At 43.3% G+C, this 20,093-nt stretch overlaps 1 protein-coding gene across 4 annotated transcripts; it reads right to left on the bottom strand.

Moving 5' to 3' along the window:
• Positions 1 to 584: 584 nt before the first annotated feature.
• On the bottom strand, positions 585 to 19,753 carry fanca (FA complementation group A). 4 transcript variants are annotated; one of them, XM_018739259.2, is made up of 43 exons: positions 19,718 to 19,753; positions 19,465 to 19,570; positions 18,974 to 19,080; positions 18,710 to 18,842; positions 18,199 to 18,341; positions 17,930 to 18,025; positions 17,750 to 17,823; positions 17,231 to 17,343; positions 16,666 to 16,776; positions 16,489 to 16,552; positions 16,232 to 16,344; positions 15,785 to 15,861; positions 15,548 to 15,689; positions 15,288 to 15,421; positions 15,085 to 15,195; positions 14,861 to 14,956; positions 14,258 to 14,317; positions 13,813 to 13,895; positions 13,250 to 13,310; positions 13,010 to 13,059; positions 12,320 to 12,402; positions 11,904 to 12,005; positions 11,397 to 11,527; positions 11,188 to 11,258; positions 10,976 to 11,078; positions 9,636 to 9,805; positions 8,861 to 8,954; positions 8,254 to 8,469; positions 7,898 to 7,971; positions 7,567 to 7,695; positions 7,166 to 7,244; positions 6,890 to 7,053; positions 6,114 to 6,219; positions 5,862 to 5,921; positions 5,191 to 5,295; positions 3,953 to 4,065; positions 2,904 to 3,054; positions 2,143 to 2,205; positions 1,924 to 2,023; positions 1,768 to 1,843; positions 1,432 to 1,576; positions 1,193 to 1,288; positions 585 to 807 (listed from the first exon to the last, which is right to left on the bottom strand). In XM_018739259.2, exons 2-43 carry the CDS (start codon positions 19,538 to 19,540, stop codon positions 709 to 711), a joined length of 4,374 nt encoding a protein of 1,457 aa, XP_018594775.2. In that variant the 5' UTR covers positions 19,541 to 19,570; positions 19,718 to 19,753; the 3' UTR covers positions 585 to 708. The 4 variants fall into 4 exon arrangements, with proteins under 4 accessions (XP_018594775.2, XP_018594774.2, XP_018594776.2 ...); XM_018739258.2 differs by having other exon boundaries at positions 19,465 to 19,733; XM_018739260.2 differs by having other exon boundaries at positions 10,976 to 11,075; positions 19,465 to 19,733.
• Between the last annotated feature and the right edge of the window lie 340 nt (positions 19,754 to 20,093).

The following is a 20,093-nucleotide window of genomic DNA, read 5'->3' as shown; positions in this document are numbered from 1 at the left end:
GATGGTAGTGAAGAGCTCTGAAACTAGTGAAAATTAAAGGTTAATATATTGTGATTACTTAAACTCCGTTTTTAAAATTCACTGTCAGAACACAGTGGAGTTGTAGACCTGTATATTTTGCAATGTATTTTCAACAAGAAAGCTTTTCTTTCAACATGTGACAACTGCAGTTAGACCAGCCTCAACTGTGCAGTCAGTGTCCTTTATCACTTTACCTGTCAGTGGTGCTGACTAATCATGAACAATTTAGATATGCATCAAAAGGGATTGTTTCTCACTACAGTTAACTGCTTGTGCAATTAAGGGTCACAGGGGCCTGGAGCCTATCCTGAAAGCATGGCATAGTGGCACAGCAAGTAGTGCCGCTGTCTCAAGATGAAAACTGTTCAAAGCAAATTTGTTATAACAGTGTTTCTTGTTGGACCTTCCAATTTTAGTAACAACATTTTCAATTCCTTATTTCAAACACCAAGAAGAACAGTGTTCCCTCTGCTGGCTGTGCACTTTCAGCAGGTTGTATTTATATCGTACAGTGTAAAAATCACACGGAAACAGATCAAGAGCAAAAGCAGACCACCCAGTCTTTACAATTTTAATATTTTTCACACTGGTTTTGTCCTTAAGGAAGCAACTTTGTGTATACTCACACACCTCACAGGACAATGGGGAATTGAGGTAAAGGAAGAGGATTATACAGTTTGGGTTTCCTCACAGGAAGTCTGGCTCTTCAGAGAAATCATGCTGGCTCAGACGTGAAGACACAGCAGAGCTCACCTCTGGGTCTAGATCCCCACAGGCATCTTTCAACTGGTGGGAGAGGGGAGAATCAGCAGGGTTGGGGAAGGTAGTGCCTGGAGAAAGCAACACAAATAAGGTGTTCCTATTCCATCTTTAATAGTATGACTGCACCTCCTGGTGGGCTTTTTCTACAATTTTTTGCATTCCTCAAAAAAAATTACATACAAATATTGAAGGTATTTTCTGGTAGAGAAGTACTGTATTTAAATACCTTTACTTTGTATTATTGCTCTGTTAGTGAATTTATCGGAAACCCAGCAGATACACAGCCAACCAGGAGTTAAGAGACCTCCACCACTTTACATGAAAGGTGAGCCAAATTTTACAATTCAAAGTTCAATGCTCAATCTATGCAGAATCAAATCTTCAGTGCATGGCCATGAGCATCAGTCACCTGGCTGCTGTTCTCAGAAAAATGAGTCTGTGGACTCAGCGAGATTGTCCTGAGGAGAAATTGCTTTGCTTGACTCAGAATCTGCAGGGGGTCAGCCTAAAGGACAGACACATTAGTATATACCTGCAGGAGAAAGCGATACGAAATATACATTTGATAGTAAAACAGCAAAACATTTAGCCATGTAACCTATTAGTCAACAGAATTTTACTGTGCCATAAATGCCAAACGTGATTCACCTGTTCAGAGGAGGAATCAGGTAAAGGGGTCTGGCCATCCAGGAAAAGTCTGGTTAGGGCAGAGTAGGAATGTAGAGCTGTGAGGAGGAATCCCGGAACTTTCAACATCTTCCCCAAAACCTGTGTGTCCAGTTTGGGTACGAGGCTGTGGGGACATCACACATTTGCATCCATGGATGAAAAAAGTTGAAACTCAAAATGTGACAATTTCATGTTCATACTGTCACATCTCACACAGTGAGAGGAAATGTTTGCATCCATAACAGGCCACATTCCATTATCAGATGACTCTATATTCACTCAATGTCCAGTGCCTGCCTGTCATGTGTGACATACCTGTAGAAAGCCAGGGGCATCAGTCTGGTGGTCCCGTCTGTTGTAACCTCAGCCAAAGTGTTGTACCATCCCTGCTCTTTTGAAACAGTACCAAATATACTGTTATATATGTGGAAGGAAGATAGCCAACACTGTACAGGTGCACGAGCGCAATACCTGGACCAGGTGGGTGAAACAGCAGCAGCCAATCTGCAGTGTCACACAGGTATCCCAGGATCTCCATACAGTGTTCCCTAGCTGGCTCTGCATCTTCTTTCTATTGTAAGAAATTATTCAGATGCAGGAAGAGGGAGAGCTTACCTGCTCTACAACATACAGCAAGCTAAGGTTATAACTGCAATGCGAGCTTGTGTCTGGGGTGCAATAATGTCATACCTGGAGCTGGAGGAATGTTGACAGAAGGTCTGTAACCCAGAAAAAGAGCAGGAACACTGGGAACTGCAAACAATAGCGTTTACATTTATTCACTTAGGAGACGCTTTTGTCCAAAGCGACTTACAACGGATACTATGTAGTGTTACTAGCCCACACCTTATTCACCAAGGTGACTTACACTGCTAGATACACTACTTACAAGGGGTTACTCATCCATGCACCAGTGAAACGCACTCACTCTGTGACACTCACACACTATGGGGAACCTGAACACAAGTCTTTGGACTGTGGGAGGAAACCAGAGCACCTGGAGGAAACCCACACAGACACGGGGAGAACATGCAAACGCCACACAGACTGAGCGGGGATCGAACCCACGTTCTCTCACACCACCCAAGCGCTGTGAGACAGCAGCGCTACTCGCTGTGTGGCAGTTTAAGTACGTGCAGTATTGTGTCAGTTTAGCATAACATCTGCACTTAGTAACGTGCACTTACATTTACACTAATGTATTTTTTAACACCACAATAAAATGCATCAAAAGATCAGTGAATCCACTGAGTCAAAGCTTTCCAAGTCTTTCTTATAATAACTTCATGTGTAATATGCATCCCTCAACTTATGATAAGGCAAAATTAAGATGTATTTTTGTTATTAAACAACCATGACTGCTACCAGGAGGACAGTCAGCAGTACCAGCATCAATGAGAGGTAAAGGGTCAGTGCAAAATAATATGTGCAGAGGTCAAGGGAGAGCTTACCAGCCCATGCTGCTCCTGCAGCTGCCCCAGTTGCTCCAAGGTTCTCCTGGTACTACACTGTTTCCTTTGTCCCTTCCCTGCATGGTGCAGACAAGCAGCCAGGAGCAGTGCTGGGACCGCAGGGGGTGGAACCACCTCCCCTTTCACTGCACTGCAACAGACAGATAGATGCACACCCTTTGCTGAAGATGAAATTGGAGCAAAGTGGACAGAGCCTACGGAGCAGCTGAGTGAGGTATTTACATTTATTCATTTAGCAGATGCTTTTCTGTAAAGTGACACGCATCTCATAGAAGATACAATGTGTACATTACATTAGCAGAAAGAGACTCAGATGCAGACGTGTGATTCTGAAGTAGTTTGTTTCATATGGTGGAAAGAAACAATGTACGTCGCACAAGTAGCTGCAGAAAATTTTATCAGAATATCAACGATTCCTTCCTAGTAATTTAAAAACAAAAAAAATGTATAGAAACATTTACGTTCCATTACAGGAATAGTAAGGGAGCACGGTGGTGCAGCGGGTTTGGCGGGGTCCTGTTCTCTGGTGGATTCGGGGTTCGAGTCCTGCTTGGGGTGCCTTGCGGCGGACTAGCGTCCCATCCTGGGTGTGTCCCCTCCAACCTTGCACCTTGTGTTGCCGAGTTAGGCTCCGAGACAAGTGGTTTCAGACTCTGTGTGTGTGTGTGTGTGTGTGTGTGTGTGTGTGTGTGTGTGTGTGTGTACAGGAGTAGTTGTGTGACGGTTCATCCACTGCGTAACGGATATGATCTCAGTTACAGTGCATGAATATTCACACATTACATGAACTTAAGAGATCATGGTTGAAGTGAGTCTAGAAGAGGTGAGTTTTAAGACCCTTTTTAAATGTGGACAGATTCAGCAGTTCTGAGTGAGGGGGAAAGGTCGTTCCACCACAATGGAGCCAGAACTGAGAACCTTTGTGCTGTACCTTTCGTGCGTGGGACCACCAAGTGGGCAGATGTGGAAGAGTGTAGCAGTTTGGTTGGCATGTAGGGAATGATCAAGTTTTATAGATGGATAGGTACCTGCAGGCCCAGGCACAGCAGTCAGCTACACGTTGCAGGCTTTCTGGCAGCGGTCCGCCACTCAGACGAGTCCACAGAGACAGCAACACGGGACACAGCCGAGACCACCAAACCTATGAACACACACTTCCGTTCAAACGATTCACAAAATACTTGATGAATAAATGACTACACACCCGTAGATGCAGAGATACACTGATTTGAGTTTTAGGAATTGGCCTTTACCAGAGGTTTCCTTTAGTACCTCTACTTCGGCTTATGCTGCATTTTGTGTTGGCGAGGACCAAATTTGTATTTCACGAGCCTCTTAACAGCGGCACTAAAATTTAGTTTTTCACAACAGAGGCTTCTCCAGAAAAGGATGAACAGTGACTATTATGTAGTATTTAGCTGACACCTTTATCCACGGTGACTTACAGTGTTAGATACAGTACACTAAACACCTTGCGATCATTCAACCATCTATACAGCAATATAAAACACATACACACTGCCAACAATTTAGTCACCAGTTTGCCTGAAACATGTCTTTGGACAGTGGGAGGAAACCCAAGCAAACATGGGAAGAAAGTTCAAACTACATGTAGGATGAGCAGGGATATAACCAATGTGGAATTGCACAACCCAGATGCTGCAAGACACCATGTGAAACTGTTCTTTGAGTATGAATTCATTTCTATTGTTTTCACTGGCTTCTTGTGCCTTTACTGTTCTGTTTTGCATTAAATTAATACATAAACATTCAGGGTCATATACTGTATATGTTTGCTTTGTTTGGGATTGTTTAAGTCTATGGATTTACAGTAGTTGTACAAGAGCTGGAGGACCACAGCTACACAGCCGTACAGTATTATAGAGTAATTAATGAAGGGAAACTGCATTGTTATGTTACGATATGATAGTTAACATATTAGTTATTATAGTAATGGTTTGGTTAAGATTTTAGCATAAATGGTGTTGGTTTTAAGGCTCACAGATGCATTAAAAAAGTTAGCATTGAAACTAATGGCAATTGCATCTTTGATTTATGAGAATCCACCTTAGAAGGCCTTTTCAGCAACAAACTAGCCTCCTAAAGTTCGGGATAACAGCTGAGAAACTCTAACAAGGACGTATTTCAGGTTGGAGAAGAAGGTCTACAAGAGGTACCGGGAAGAAGGGAAAGATGCACAAGTGGGAAAACGAGGAGTGTAAGCAATGTGGACGATGCGTGGGTAGAGAACCATGCACGACCGTACCCCTACGGAGACCAGAAGCAGAGGACACTGCTGGTGCATTCGGGAGAGAAGCTTGTTCACAGCCTGACTTGGGTGATCACAGCGCAGACTCACAGTCAACACACCCTGCAGAAAGGAGAGACGGAAACAGGAGTGTAAGCAACCCCCAGCAACAGAAACTCCCAACAACACAAAACATACAAAATAAACTAATCTTCAAAAGAGATGGAAAGGCTAAGTCTTAATGTTTCCAGGAATGAAACCCATCACAGATTTGTATGGGACAAGCGGTTCTGAAATGTGTACTTCCTAAATGAAAGAGAAGAGAAACAGGGTTTCCCAGCTTGATGAAGACAAGTCAGTACAAACACTGCAGGGGCTGGATGATTAGATAGATGATTTTTTTTCCCTGATTTTTATCAACAGAGGAATTGAGTTTTTTTTTTTTTTTAAAGCTAATTCTACAAGTTTTGTACCACAGTGGTGCCTGTATGGGATCCATCTATGCCCTGGGAATTACATCAATGTTAAAGTCATAGAATAAAATGACATGTACTGAAATAATTTATTCATACTAAATGCTCTTTGACTCTCAAGTGATTTATTGAATTAAGAAAACCATGCTCAAATTTAAATGAGACTCTCAACTGGATCAGCGTATGACAGGAAATCTATCAGTATGCGTTATTCACCTTGAGAAAGTGTGCTGTGATATCGTAGGGCAACCGGCCGGCAGGAACACAAACATTTCTCTGCGAAAGAAGACAGAAATGTCAAACATATTTAATAAAAATAAAAGACACCTTAAAAATATGTTTTCCATATACCCGATTTTGTACTAGGCCACTTATCACCACAGCAGGAAGAGGAGTCTATCTGACATGTTTTCGCGATTCAGGTTTACCACCATGACTCTCTTTGTGTCGCCTGTGAAAACCACTCACATGTCTCTGGTTAATGTGCTCTGCAAACGCCCTTAAGTCCAGCCTCCTCTTGTCCCCCAGAGACCTGACTGACAGCAGCACTGTTGGGGGCAATGCCACTACCACCCTGTAAAAGACACACATTTTCACTTCCCTTAGGCAGGCTGGAAGGGAGCATTTTTCTTGCCCTGACTCAGAGAAGGAGTGCACCTGCATACCTACACTAAGTGCATGAGGGAATACACCGAGTCGTCAACTTGCAGAACTGGGACCAGAAGTGCGTTTGTAACTCCAAAGTCACTTCTACCTTAAGTGACTTCTAAGTCCTAATCACTAAAAGCTTAAGAATGCAGATGTCCCTCTATTTATTTGGAGGTTATATTCTGGAAAAACCCATAGATATAATAGGTACAGCTCGGTAATGCTCTTTTGTTATTTTCACTAACGTTGAAACCTAATTTAAAATTACTGATAAAAAAAACCATAAAGTCCTATTCAATCCTGGTTGTTCACAGGTTCACCCAATAAACATATGCAATGTTCTTCATCTTGTTATTGATCACCAGTGCTCACAAACACCAGACCTGAATTGTAAATTGTGGAAAGTGAGTTGAATGAATGAGGTTCCATATTCCTGTTCTGTTTGGGTGCGTTTCACTCCCAATTACGAGCCTGGTGGGTAAAGACGGCTTCCATATGCTGTGCAACGCACAGCCTATCAACTTCTAGTGTCCAGAAAAAAAGTGGAAGGGAACTAGTGCTGGGTTCATACATAGAGAGTAAAGCTGTTTACACACCTGCTCCAGATGTGCATTGTTTGCTGCAGCTCCAGCTCACTGCTGACAGCCAGGGACTCTGAGGTCACAGAACACTTCTCAGAAATCACATCCAAGATGAAACTCCTCTGATCTTCCTCATCTCTCCTGAAGGCACGGTTCATCTCCAACTCGTACACCAGCTCCTATTGGATGAAGGCATTGCTGCATTTTGTCTGTTTGTAAAGCAGCATTAGCACAGATACGTGAAGATGGTTCCTGGTGGGCAGACACTGTGGCCCCCTCTGCTCGTACTACCTGCAGTCTAGACACAATGTCCGGGAGACAGCTGTCTGCTTCGGGTGGTCCGCACCGGGTCGTCTGCACCGTCTGAGTACTGCAGTCAGAAAGACAAAATCCGGATGAAAAACAGAAAACTTGGAAAGCATAACAAGTGATGACAGAACGGATAAGAGACATCATTTTGTGCAGTTTATATCAGATACAATGAGGAGTCCAGAAACCAGCGCAGTGTTTATCTCAGCACTGGCAGAACCCCAGTACAGTGCGAGGTACTGATGCGGTTCAGAAACTGGCACTTGCAACGAGCAACAGGCAATCCTGATCTGCCACTGAATAGGAAGCAAACTAATAGTAATATGTGACAGTCGCCCACTGTGAAGTATAGGATTGACTGGTGAGGAGTATCTGGTACTCACCAGGTATAGAACTCCATGATAGCATGGAAGATGTGGCTGCAGGCCTGCCGAATGTCCCCAGCGCAGCCCCCTTGGTTTAATGGCACTGATAAGTACTGCTGCTGACACACCCACTGCTGATACTCCTGTCTGGAGGACACACAGCCCATTTTGAGACATATTACCAGGAAGCTTAGAGTATGAAACAGTATCTACATTATGAAGTGCATGTGTGTATGCGTCAGAGTCCATAAGGACACCAAAGCCTGTGAATAAAATCTCGGAGAATTTTTTTTTTTCCTTGCTGGAGTACAGGCTGTACACTATAAGTGTGTGTAATGTCCTTGAATACCTCTCTGGATCAGACAGGATATCTGTGCTCCTCTGCACCCTGAGCTCAGCCTTTACCCACTCTGCAAACGAGAGCTGAAAACACACACCCACGAGTTACACAGCAGAAACTAGAGCATTTACATTCAATACCCTTCTATGTAAAACAAACATAATACACACACCTTGTGAAGCCAACACACGTAAACCAACAACACACCAAAAGGCCTAAAAATCAGGGAGACTGATAAGCACATCATCATACCACCTCATTATTAACAGGACAACTAGCAAAGAAATTGATTTTTTTTTTTTTTCCTGGACCCAGCACAGAGCTGAACAAGTGGAACAAGATGTCCTCCATCACAGCACACTCACCTGGTAGTCTGGTAATGTTTGTAAGGCAAGGAAGCAAGGCTGTCGCCATAGTGCCACAACAGAGCTCTTCCAAGAAGCCAAAGGATCCGTGATGTTGCGCCACATGCCACGTCCAGCCTCTTTCTCCTCCTGTGTCCCCTCATCTGCTGACTGTACTCCTCCACCTTCCAGTACTGTCCTTGTCCCAGGCAGTAGCCTGGAGACTAGGTAGAGCAGCTGTAAATATACAAAGATGCAAAAAGGAGAAGCTTCAGTAAATGGCACACTTATTCTATACATGTTGATGGTATTTATACTCCTTTGCTGGTGTATTCTACTCTCGTACATGACCTGGAGGGATTCCATATCTCAAAGACAACTGAAGCTGAAGACACTCAGAGATTACCTAACAGTCTTCATTCATTTAATCAGTTTGAGTAAAAATACTGGGTGTGTGCAAGAAATGGCGAGTTAATACAGACCTTTACAAGTGGCAGTCTCATTGCTTAGTCAAACTTGACTTTGTGTCTGGATCGTGTACAGGGAATCTCTCTCTCTCTCACACACACACACACACACACACACACACACACACACACACACACACTCCAGTTTGCGATTCTACCACCTTCTTGCACAAGCTGCTGGGAACGTAATCATGCACACGGTCTGGTGATGAATCACTTCGGCATAGTGCGTAGCACACTGCAGCCACGCAGAACCTGTGAACACACAGGACGTTTGTGATTTGCAGGTGTCATTGATGCCGACCGTTTCTCCACAGCCCTGCCAACACTGATACAAGGTCAGAATATGTGATCAAGTACCCTGGCAGGTCACCAAATATACCACGTTCAAACAGCCAGGAATGGGAGCCAAGCAAAGGCTACGTTGTACAGGAGTAAAGCAGCTGCTTAAAGCAGCACATGAACAGCAGACTTTAAATCCATTGCACGTAATGCAGGGAGTCACATGCTTGAGACAACTTGCTGAACATGGAAGATGTAAAAACATGTCATAATTTCATGCAAAGTGTATTCCATCTTACTCCATACCATGTAGAAATCATGGTATTCATGTTTTCATAGTGTTCACATTAAGGGAACATGGTGACCAAAGTGACTTAAGCGAGACAAAGTTTGTAAAAAAATTCTTTTAGCGTCCAATGTGTCAAACAAAGAAATAAGTACAGCAGTATAAAATATTAGCTACATGTGTAGGAACTACATAAGTATGTTTCTGGACATTGAGTGAATAAACAGAATGGCATCTATTACCTGGCAGTAACTGGGATGATCACCATGAAGCCGTGTCTGTTTACCATTTCACCTGGCATTTACCTCTCCTACTGGGCACTGGACTTTCTTATAAACATGTGTCAGGTGTGGGCCTCTCCTCCTCACCTGAGGCAGAAGCTCATATCTGCACCGGTGCTGCAAGGTAGGGCCGCAGCCAGAGCCTCAGAGCAGGGTGTGGAGTCACTGAGGACCAGGGGACATATGGCTCTGCACTGATGCAGGTGTACAAAAAACACTGCAAGGCCCAGGATGTGTGCAGCACTCAATGACGCCCCCTGCAAGCAGGCAGAGAAGCTGCAGGTTTAAGTATGATGACAAAAGAGGGCTTATAACTTTCAAGAAGGGAAAGGGTTTATTTATAAAAAAGACAAATGTATTTTTATCAAACAGGAGGGAAGCATGCACTAAACCGTAAGAGGTAAGATTTGTTAAGGTTAGTAAACAGTCATGTTTATTTGCGTTTGAAATACATTAGAAAAGCTGATTTCTCAAAAAATTACAAGATATATACAGGTGAAAAGGTGGTGAAATGTGCTGGTACTCTTAAGTCATAAATGACCATACAGTTTTTGTTGAAAAGCTGGTTGATAATACTTTTTTAAACAATGTTTACCTCAAAGTGAAATCATGATCACAAATTTTGCTATTCTCCATGTCTCATTTTCTACAGTTGAGTATTTCATGATGTATAGTGTTTCGCAGCACACCAAGTAGTAAGTTTTCATCCTTTAGTAAATCATGGATAAGTAACAGTTTTTGTAGTTGTCCTAATTTATCAAAAATATACATACAAGCAGATATCATTTCTTTGGAAGGTTACACCAGTTTAGCCATTTCATACAGACTCTTGGGTCTGAGCAGATTTACCTTGCTCAAAGAACCACCAACATTTATTTTCACAATATGTCAAAGAACTTGGAGAACTGGTCGGTCATTTTCAACACAGACACACAAGCAAGACCATGACACACAAGCATTTTAAGTGACCGTATATTAACCCAAAGACCTGTGTCACAATACAGACACACACATTGTCTGAAGCGCTTGTCCCCTATGGAGTCGCAGGGAGCCAGAGCCTAACCCGGCAACACAGGGCGTAAGGCCGGAGGGGGAGGGGACACACCCCGGATGGGACGCCAGTCCGTCGCAAGGCACCCCAAGCGGGACTCGAACCCCAGACCCACTGGAGAGCAAGACCCGGTCCAATCCACAGCGCCACCATGCCCCCTGTGTCACAATATCATTCTACATATAAAAATGATGGCCATTACACTAGACAACCGGTCATCTTAATGTAGCAATTTAGAGAAAAGTGCTTCAAACAATTCCTAACAAATAAGTGGAAGTTGTGTATGGAGAAAATGTGGATTCAGTGGTCGGACGGAAGGTAATCTATTAGAGTGCGAGGAAGGCAAAAGACAAAAGAACACAGGAGGAAGGGTTACCTGGTTACAAAGAAGATCTTTCAGCCGGTGCAGTAGAGACATGAGCAGTTTTTTGTGTCCCAGCAGCATGGCCACAAAATGGGAGGCCCATGGGCCTTGTCTGCTGGAAACAAGTCCAGCATCACAAGAGGATCACACAGTGGAGCAAAGAGAAAAAGGGTGTCTGTCTCTCCCCATCAGTCTAGCTTTTTGTCTCTCACCTTTAAACTCACCTGTTTGGTGGATTGATTTTTGAGGCATCCATAAAAATCTGACAGAAGCCTACGAGCACAGAGTTGATGACCTGAAACGAGATACAAGAAATAAGGGAAGGGAGAGACACAAAGGTCAGACAAACTACATGAGAGATTACTCAGAATTAATGACCACTGACACCGATATGTAGTCAGAGTGTTTGAATGAAGAATGATACGCTCTCCACCTTGTTCTCCAGGTCTGAGGTGGTGGGTGGGTCCACATGGAACTCCATGATAGTCTGGCGCAGTGGTTCATCAACCCCCTCGGGAACCAGAACAGTCAAAGCCTCAGATATCCGAGCCAGCTGTGCTGACACTTGTAAGAAAATAAAAAAAGGAAACAGTGAGAGAGAAGACCGGATACAATTAATTCTGAAATTACTTTATCACAAAGAGACCACAATTTATTATGTGTTTGTTGAAAAAAGGTTAGTGCGTTAGGCTGAATTAGTGAATAATTGTGTTAGTTCAATGTAAATGTTCTATTTAGTGAAAACGCATCGTATCAGGTAGTATACACTGTACCCTGAACATACCAGGACCTGTGTTTCACCTGTCAAGAGGGGTGTACAAAGCCATTTGCAAGAAGACAGAATGTTATGAAAGTTAAAGCGAGTAGGTGGCATTAAGCAGTCACTCTGACACTCTCCCAGTGTGACTCCTCTGCATGCACATCTTAGACCTCCTCTTACCTTCTTCAGCACCAGGGGTCAACAACAGGTGCCTGAGATCCTGAAGCTCATCCTGGAGTCTCTCCAAGGGCTGCCGGTCCGCTGACACCTCCACAACTCCTCCTGCAATAAGGCAACATAATCATGCAATTATTCTCACACACACACAGGTGTAATAGTTGTGAAATTACGCGCGCGCGCAAGCACACCAACCCATAGGATACATACAGGTACATAGTATTCCTTGGCTGATACTTAACCTAAAATACTCTAATGAAATATTCTGCTGTATGTATACAGGGAAAAGTACTACTGTAGGAAAAAGTGATGCTCATGCAACTGTTTCAAGCATGTACAATGGTGTTCAGTAAGAGATATAAAGAGTGAAAACAGAGGGATGGAGGAAAGACTGCTGTAGAAAGAGGAAGGGTACCCACTCTCCTCTGGCCTGTGCCTTTCTCTTTCCCTCTGACACGCCTGGATATAGTTAGAGTACAAAGCAGACGGGATCTTCTCTGCTCTGGAACACAACAACCCAGGTACAGGTCAATGGCTTGTCCCATACCGCTGAACTATGTCAGATAACTAATAATCCCAAGTATTGCTGATGCTATCCTAATAGCTACATCTATAACTATTATCTTACTACATTTATTGGTATGAAAACATTTGTGTTCATAGTTTTACAAGGCTGCAAAAAAAAAAAAAAAAAAAAAAACAAACAATAGTACAGTCCAGCACTGCCACTTCAGATGTCATTTAGACCAATCCAAAGACTGGAATATTTTTATATTTTACTTTACAAAAGCTCAAAATCAGGGGAACGCAGACAAAACGAAGTGCATTTACCAGTAAGAAAGTGTCCCCTTCAAATAGTCAGAAACAGCAATGAAGGACAAAAATCTCAAACATTTGCATCTTTCTTCTCAAAAGTTGCCTCTAGGTTATTTCTTGAATGCTGTTACCAGCAGAATTCTAGTAAGGCTTTGTAACGTTGTTATTCTCCTATTATCTAGGCACAACCTCACTGCAATATTGTGAAAATGCTTTGTGCTGCATGGGTGTGCATGTCTCTGTGTGGTGCGTGGTTATATCTGAGAAAACAGTAGAACCGGCACACAACTCACTTCCTGAGGGACTCGATGAAAGCCATGCGGATGTCAGGCTTGGCAGGAAGCTAAAACAAAGAGGGGGAGGGGAAAAAAATCGAATAAGATTATTTATTATAAGGGCACTAAGAGCCCAGTTTTCATTTGCATTCAGGTTAGCACTATATGAAATTTTTACATTTAATTAAACATCTAAGAGAAAGAAATAGAGGCAGTCTGAATAGTGTTGCATCCAAGAGAGCATTTAATGCCACTCACTGCCCGTGGGGTTAGGAGGACGGGGAGGAACCGGGACAGGAAGTACGGTCTCCTGAAAATGCTGAGCACCAGAGACAAGAGTAAATGGGCTGTACATGCATATCACACTTGCATTACATCTTCTGCATCTATCAGGACTGCAAGACACAGAAGAGAAAATGGTTCACAAAGTGCAACAACTGCTCTAAGTCATTTATAACGCAAATAAAATATTTAACAGGCAAAAGACGTGCAAGAAACAGCTTACAGTATTAGTGAATTGGAGGACTCACACTTTTTTTTGTCATGTAAAAAGTCTCCAACTTTAACACAAAGTACTACAGTTTTCTAACTGAATCAACCACACCACTCTCCACTTTGTTCTGGCCTTTATCTGGCTGCACTGCTCTACATTGTCAGTGAGCAGCAGAAGGTATCACCCAGCAAGGGCCACTAAGCAAGCCTGACAGTACTTGCCCGTTGCTCCAAAAGCAAACCGTTTGTGTCGGTATACACAGCCTGGTCGAGTATGAGATGCACGGTCATTCACAGCAGCAGCACCAGACTAGGACACTTCAATGTACCTGGCCTCCATTACTGCGGTGGAAATCTTCCCCGTGCTCTCAAACAGACTGACAGCTTTGTCCACGTCTTGTTTCGCCTGACACTGGAGGTCATACACAGACACACTTCTGGGAAGACTTCTTTCTCTCAGAATAATTTAACAGCTTTACAAAACACCTTCACTGCAAATACACCACTGTATATTTCCCTTCCTGATGCATATTTACGTTGTTTGCTTTACATAATTTATCCATCATCTTGTTTGCCACGTGGTGATAAGCCCCCATCTTATTTACTTTGGGTCAGTTAATATAAAAACTTTTGCAAATGAACAGAAAACAAACCATATACATATCTGTACAAAGAAAGGTTTATAAGACTATCTCATTACCCATGAGAAGTTGCACAGAATGCACTAAGCCAGTGCTGTGTGTGCAGTGAGCTGCAGGAAGAACAACTGCTCACCTGTACTGGAGCTGCTGCTCCTGATAGGTCCTCATAGAGCCCCATCCCATCCACTGAAACCTGAGAGAAAGTAAAGTAGACGGTGACAATTAGGGTCAGTCACACAGATTGAACACAGAAACACCTATCATACCAGCAGTGCTCCGTTAATTAATTATTAATTATAATACTGAACTGTATTTATATTATTATATGTTACTATTAAGATGAATAATTTGTGAAATTAGTGAAAAAAAGAACCCCTCATACAGTGCAGAACTCATGTATGTTAATTGCTTATACATATATCTTTATGGTTCATATAAGACAACATAAATTGCAGAAGTTGAATCATGACAAGGTTGTCACAACAGAACCCCAGTGTAAACTGAGAAACATTTGCACAGACTCTATCCAGTTTTCTCAAGATACTTTCATTATGATGTGTTGTACTTGTCTTTTACTATACTGCTCTAGATTATTTGACTTTCCCGTACAAAACACATTAACCTCTATTTATGACCATTCACATCTATCACAATTCTCTATAAACAACCTCCCATACTTTGTGCTAATTAATCAGCAATGAACTGTAGTAAAACAACATATTATACTTTGGCCCACCTTTAGATCAGCAAGTCTGGTCTTAGCAAGAGACACATATTCCTGGAGGAGGGTGCGGTGCTTCACAGGTACATAAGGCGGGTAGAGTATGTGAACCTATCCAAATTCCCCAGAGGAGTATAAGTATCACCAAAAGGAGAGGAGAAAGAAAGGAAAGTTAGATCAAGGGGCTGCTGACTGCCAGCAAACGCCAAAAACAACTTCCAGATAGGAAATGAGGTCACCTTCAAGTACTGTGGTGGATCAAAGGGCACCAGGTCAGACAAGAACTTCAGTAGAAACACTATGGACTTTTTGCTATTACCATGGTAACCACTGGCACTTCCAAAGGACATCTGAAAGCACGTAAGAGTCGGTAATAAATGAGCAAACTTTTTTACACAGAAAAAAACATACCTTTGTGTGGAACCAGACAAAAAAGCAGTACCTTGAACCACTCGCTATACGAGGGAAAGACAGCTGGGCCCTCAAGCGCCCCCTGACGAGCCAGCAGGAATGAAGTGATCATATTTTCCAGGTCATAGCCCTCAAAAGCGGAGCTCAGAAGGCGAGAAAGCAGCTCTGGGAAAGGATGAGGGAGCGAGAGATGCAATCAGTTGTTCCATCAGAGCAGCTCAGTTTCAAGGCCATAGACTTCTGAAATGTTACATACTGTGTGTGTGTGTGTGTGTCTATGCATGCAAGTACCTATGAGTGAGCGCTGGGCCTGTGGGTAGTACACCAGCAGGGTGGAGAGGAAGGAGAGCACATGCTGCCAGTTGACCTCATCAGTCTCCAGCACCTGCTGCAGGTGAGACAACAGTTTCTCCATGCTGAGGAGAATGGAGAGCTGCAGGACAGAAGGGGAGAAGGCACAGGTAGGTCATACTGGGTCATACACGGAATGGCTCCCCACACTATACACAGAAACACTCCAGTACAAACCTTCCGATATAAAGCTGTCAGCAATCGGCTGGTTTTAGCAAAGCACCATTCACTCTGCATCGCAATGGCATGTGACACTGAACAGAAAGGAAGACAAGTTAGTTTGGCTGATGTCAAAGAATATTGATAGAATGCAATGAAGATATTTTCTTCTGGGAAAAAAAAAATGAACAGATGTGTAAACGTGCTGAAGGATTTGCAAAAAAAAAAAAGCTGTCCATTTTTCCATTTCCAGTTTTCACCCTCAAGAACTTATGGCTGTTTTTAACTGCATATCCACTGTACAATAATAGCGCAGTAGCATAAAACAACTGATTTTTTTTGTTATCTTTGCTCAGTTTAAAAATCCCACTCATCCTTATGTGGCAATTGTGTATTACCTACTCTGGCCACTGACATGCAGATCAGAAAAGTAAGAGAAATAAGACTCAATCTTGCACTTCTCACCTTTGAACTGAGGTCTGTAGGTAAGAATGTATGTGAGAGAATGAGTGAAGAAGCAACCCAGCACATCATCTGACATGGTTACATCACAGGACATCGAGTCCAACACCTGAACCCTGTAGGGTACATGACAAAACAGTGCTGCGGTCATATAGTCCACTTCAATAAGTGCAGAACAAATCCAGAGCTACATGGAAGTGCTTCAGTCTGCATTTTTCCATTAACTGTTGCACGTGTTGTCCCCCTCCTTTTTCAGTTACCAGCACTCAGCAATTACGGTTCCGGCCTGCTGGTCTTGTGTCTTGTGCAAACTGTCCAACACACCTGCAAGCACAGCAAAAGTGTGAGAGAAAGAAACAAGAAAGTGTGAAGAGAGAGACAGGATAACAGAAAACACATTAAGTGTAGAAAAGCGAGCTCAGAGGAGGGACACTCACAGGAGAGCATGTCATCGAGAACAAAGCAGCACTGCTGAGAGATGTTCCTCTGAGCAGATCCTGGGTCCTGGGGCTTCTGGAATGCTGCCCGCACCAGAACTGATACCACACCTGCAACAAAGTGCACACATCCTCTCTCTGACCAGATTGCAAAGTAAAGCCCTGCCCTCCAGTGCAGGCGTGAAAAAGAAATAAAACTGTTGTGCTAACAGACAGGACATAAAGGCATCATCTGAAGTAGAAGTGTGATGAAATCAGACAACTGAAAAGGCCTCATCATACATGGACAGGTTGCCACATGGCACTGTGTGTCTGGAGGTGTGTAAAGTGAATCACTGGCTTGAAAGATGGTTTACTTGAGAAGTACAATCTCTGCCATACTAGTTTCCACGTGAACAGCAGGAGTGCAGTCTCATACAGGACTGAAAATAACACCAAGATGAGACAGAAGATTGGAGGAAGAGAGGGCTGAGAGGAAGAGAGGATACCTGACAGATGATGGCAGGCAATGACAACAAATGAGCTGTGATGAGATGAGATGAATGAATGACCTTTGGGCCCTTACCTGTGAGGATCTGCTTTTGCACCTCTTTATCCTCCTTTTGTCCCTGCTCTTCTGTGGTTCCTCCACAAAGAGATCTCAGCTCTGTCACTAACCATGACTCAGCCCCCTCCTCACTATAAGCAGAAATTAAATTAATTTCATTTCATTAAATTCAAAAACTCATACACTTCAAAATCTAGCCTCACAAACGTCACATCTGCAATCATCCTATGAAGACATACAGATAATTCAGTACACAGTCATGCGCTAAAATTTGGGCACTTCTGCAAAGATACAGTAACTGTCCATTAAAATTTGCAAATAGACTGTATGTCTTAAGCTTGTTCCCTGTAGAGGTTAACCTTTTCACTTAGAAAACTAACAAAACATGTCATTTTACCAGGAGTGCACAAAATTTTGCACAGAACTACTGTATATGTGCATTAAGAAATTCACACATGCACGGTTAGTACACTGTGAACTTGCTTGCAGACGGCACAGTGCAACTCACACGATCTGCAACAGAGCATGAAGAACTACCTTTCCAAAATGTACTCCACAGTAAGAATTCTTCCCAAGTGGAAATGCCAGACCACCTCCAGCAGAGGATTCTCCTATACCGACAAGAGTCACGTTTCACAGGTATGTCATGTCCATGTAAAGAAAAAAAAAACTTGAACGCACACAATGGAGGAGATCTTCCACCAAGCCAGTATTTACCAGAGCTTTCCAGAGTTCACGGCAAAAGGCTGAAGGGCTAAAGGCTCTGTGTGAGAGCAGTTCTTGAGCTGACTGGACCAGAACAGAGAGCTCAGCCTGGAAAGACAAGGAGAGAGAGGTCAGCTTAAATACATACTGTACCTCATAACACCAGTAGGTAACCCTAAACTCTACTCAAATCACATCAGTACTATTCAACAAACACAAATATCCCAAAACAAGTACAAATAACCAGCTAAATACACACATATACAGTAAGGTCCCCATACTCTCTGCGTGGAGTTCAACGGAAGCCTCCGGCCATGAGCCTCAGAGCATCCCATCAGTCCTCTAAGCTTCTCTGCCACCAACTTTGCTGACACCTCCCCCACTGGGACCCCCAGCTCAACAGCCTGCCTCTGCAGTGCATGCACTGAGAACAAAACCAGACACACATCCACATCACACATGGAGAAAAGACTCATCATTCTCTTAACACGCACAATTCGCAACGAGAACATTACAAACAAACACATTAAACATGTTATGCTTTACACACTTTCAAAGGACACATTTACATTTATTCATTTAGGTGTCATTTTTCTGAAAAGCATCTTACACTATCAAGCTCCCTAGAATTAGCTGCCCCTATATAAGAACAATGGTAAGCCACACAGAGTGGCTGAGAAACAATTATGAGGATTTTAGGGGAAAAAAAGTCAACATAAAGTTAAATAAAATGTCACACATTTTGTTCAAGCTTGTTTGAGGTAGACAGACCAAATGACTCTCAGAACTGACCTATGAGTGAGCCTCCAGGGCCAGAAAGAGGAGTGGCCCAGGTCCCTGTCTCAGGAGGGGTAAGACTCCCCAGGCATACATCTTGCTGTGCCAGCCCCACATTCTCAGTGGGGCCACTGGGTGTGCGACTCGCCTACAAGAGCAGAAAACCAAACACTGTACAATGAACTCATAACTGGCTCTAAGTGACAGGTACCTCACGCTCACAGCCCCCCTCCCGTGCCTCACCGGCCCGATCGATTCCCACAACTTTCCTCCTCTCACCTCCAGCAGCAGGTCTGACAGGTTCTGATGTCGGCTGATCAGCTTGACAGCCGCCTCGTGCAACACCGCTTCACTCTCATACCTGGGTTTCTTCACAATGTGGGCTGCTGTGGCTCAGAACCAACCGATACAGCACACAGGAAACGAGATGAGGAATAAAGATGAATATATGAATCTTGGGATTTTTAATTATTTCCACTGCCCTGAAATATGGCCTATAGTATGGGGATTACCAAGTACAAGTCACTTGTAGCCATCACATTTTGTCCAGCACCACTGAAATCCTGACACAGCATTCTGAATGACAGAACTGAATTGTTTATTAATGTAATGCAATGAATGTGTCCTAGTGCCCTCTGCCAGCCAGGGGTACTGTCCTCATAGTAGTGTAAAGGTGTATATACACATTGGCAATTGCACTGAATTTGTGTTAGGAGGCCCCCTTTGCGTTTTATTTTAATAAAATACGATCACTGGCCAGACACACTCACCGAGAAGGGCTGAAAAGGGCCTCCTGTGGCCCCCCAAAGTCTGTGGCATAGACATGATTCGATTCTCCTCAGCCATGCATTCATTTCACAAATTCCAGTTCTTAGGCTGTCGTACACAGTACCACATTGGAAAAAAACTATAGTTTCAACCCAAAAAATAAACTTGTAGAGACAAAACTGTGCTACAAATGAAATTTTAAAAAAAAATTAAATAGCAAAATCGCACGCATCAACACAACAGGTCAGTACGTACACCACGACACACGGCTGTCTTCATTTCCGGATGTTGTTCGCGCTCTGTGACGTGATTGGTCACATGAATTCTGCGGTCTTTGATTGGTGGAACTCTCATCCGCCTCAAACCAATCGGCACGCCGTATTGAAATACGCCTGACCATCGGATGATTTAACCAGCGAAGGGAGCGTCCGCGGTTCTGGAAAACAGCGTTAAATATTGAGGTCCTACGATAAAAGGAGCGGAGATAATGTATGACATCGTTTCCAGGATCCCACCACCTAAGGAAGGTTAGCGCTACATGGGATACACATAGCCGTAAACAAGGACATTTGCCCTAACTGAACGTCAGTTTATTATCAAATTACAGTAGAACGGGCTCTTATATTATTTC

Source organism: Scleropages formosus, chromosome 7, assembly GCF_900964775.1.
Source record: "Scleropages formosus chromosome 7, fSclFor1.1, whole genome shotgun sequence".
In the NCBI taxonomy this organism is placed as follows: Eukaryota; Metazoa; Chordata; class Actinopteri; order Osteoglossiformes; family Osteoglossidae; genus Scleropages; species Scleropages formosus.
The sequence above is the reverse complement of the archived record's forward strand: the minus strand, read 5'-3'. Positions and strand labels throughout refer to the sequence as shown.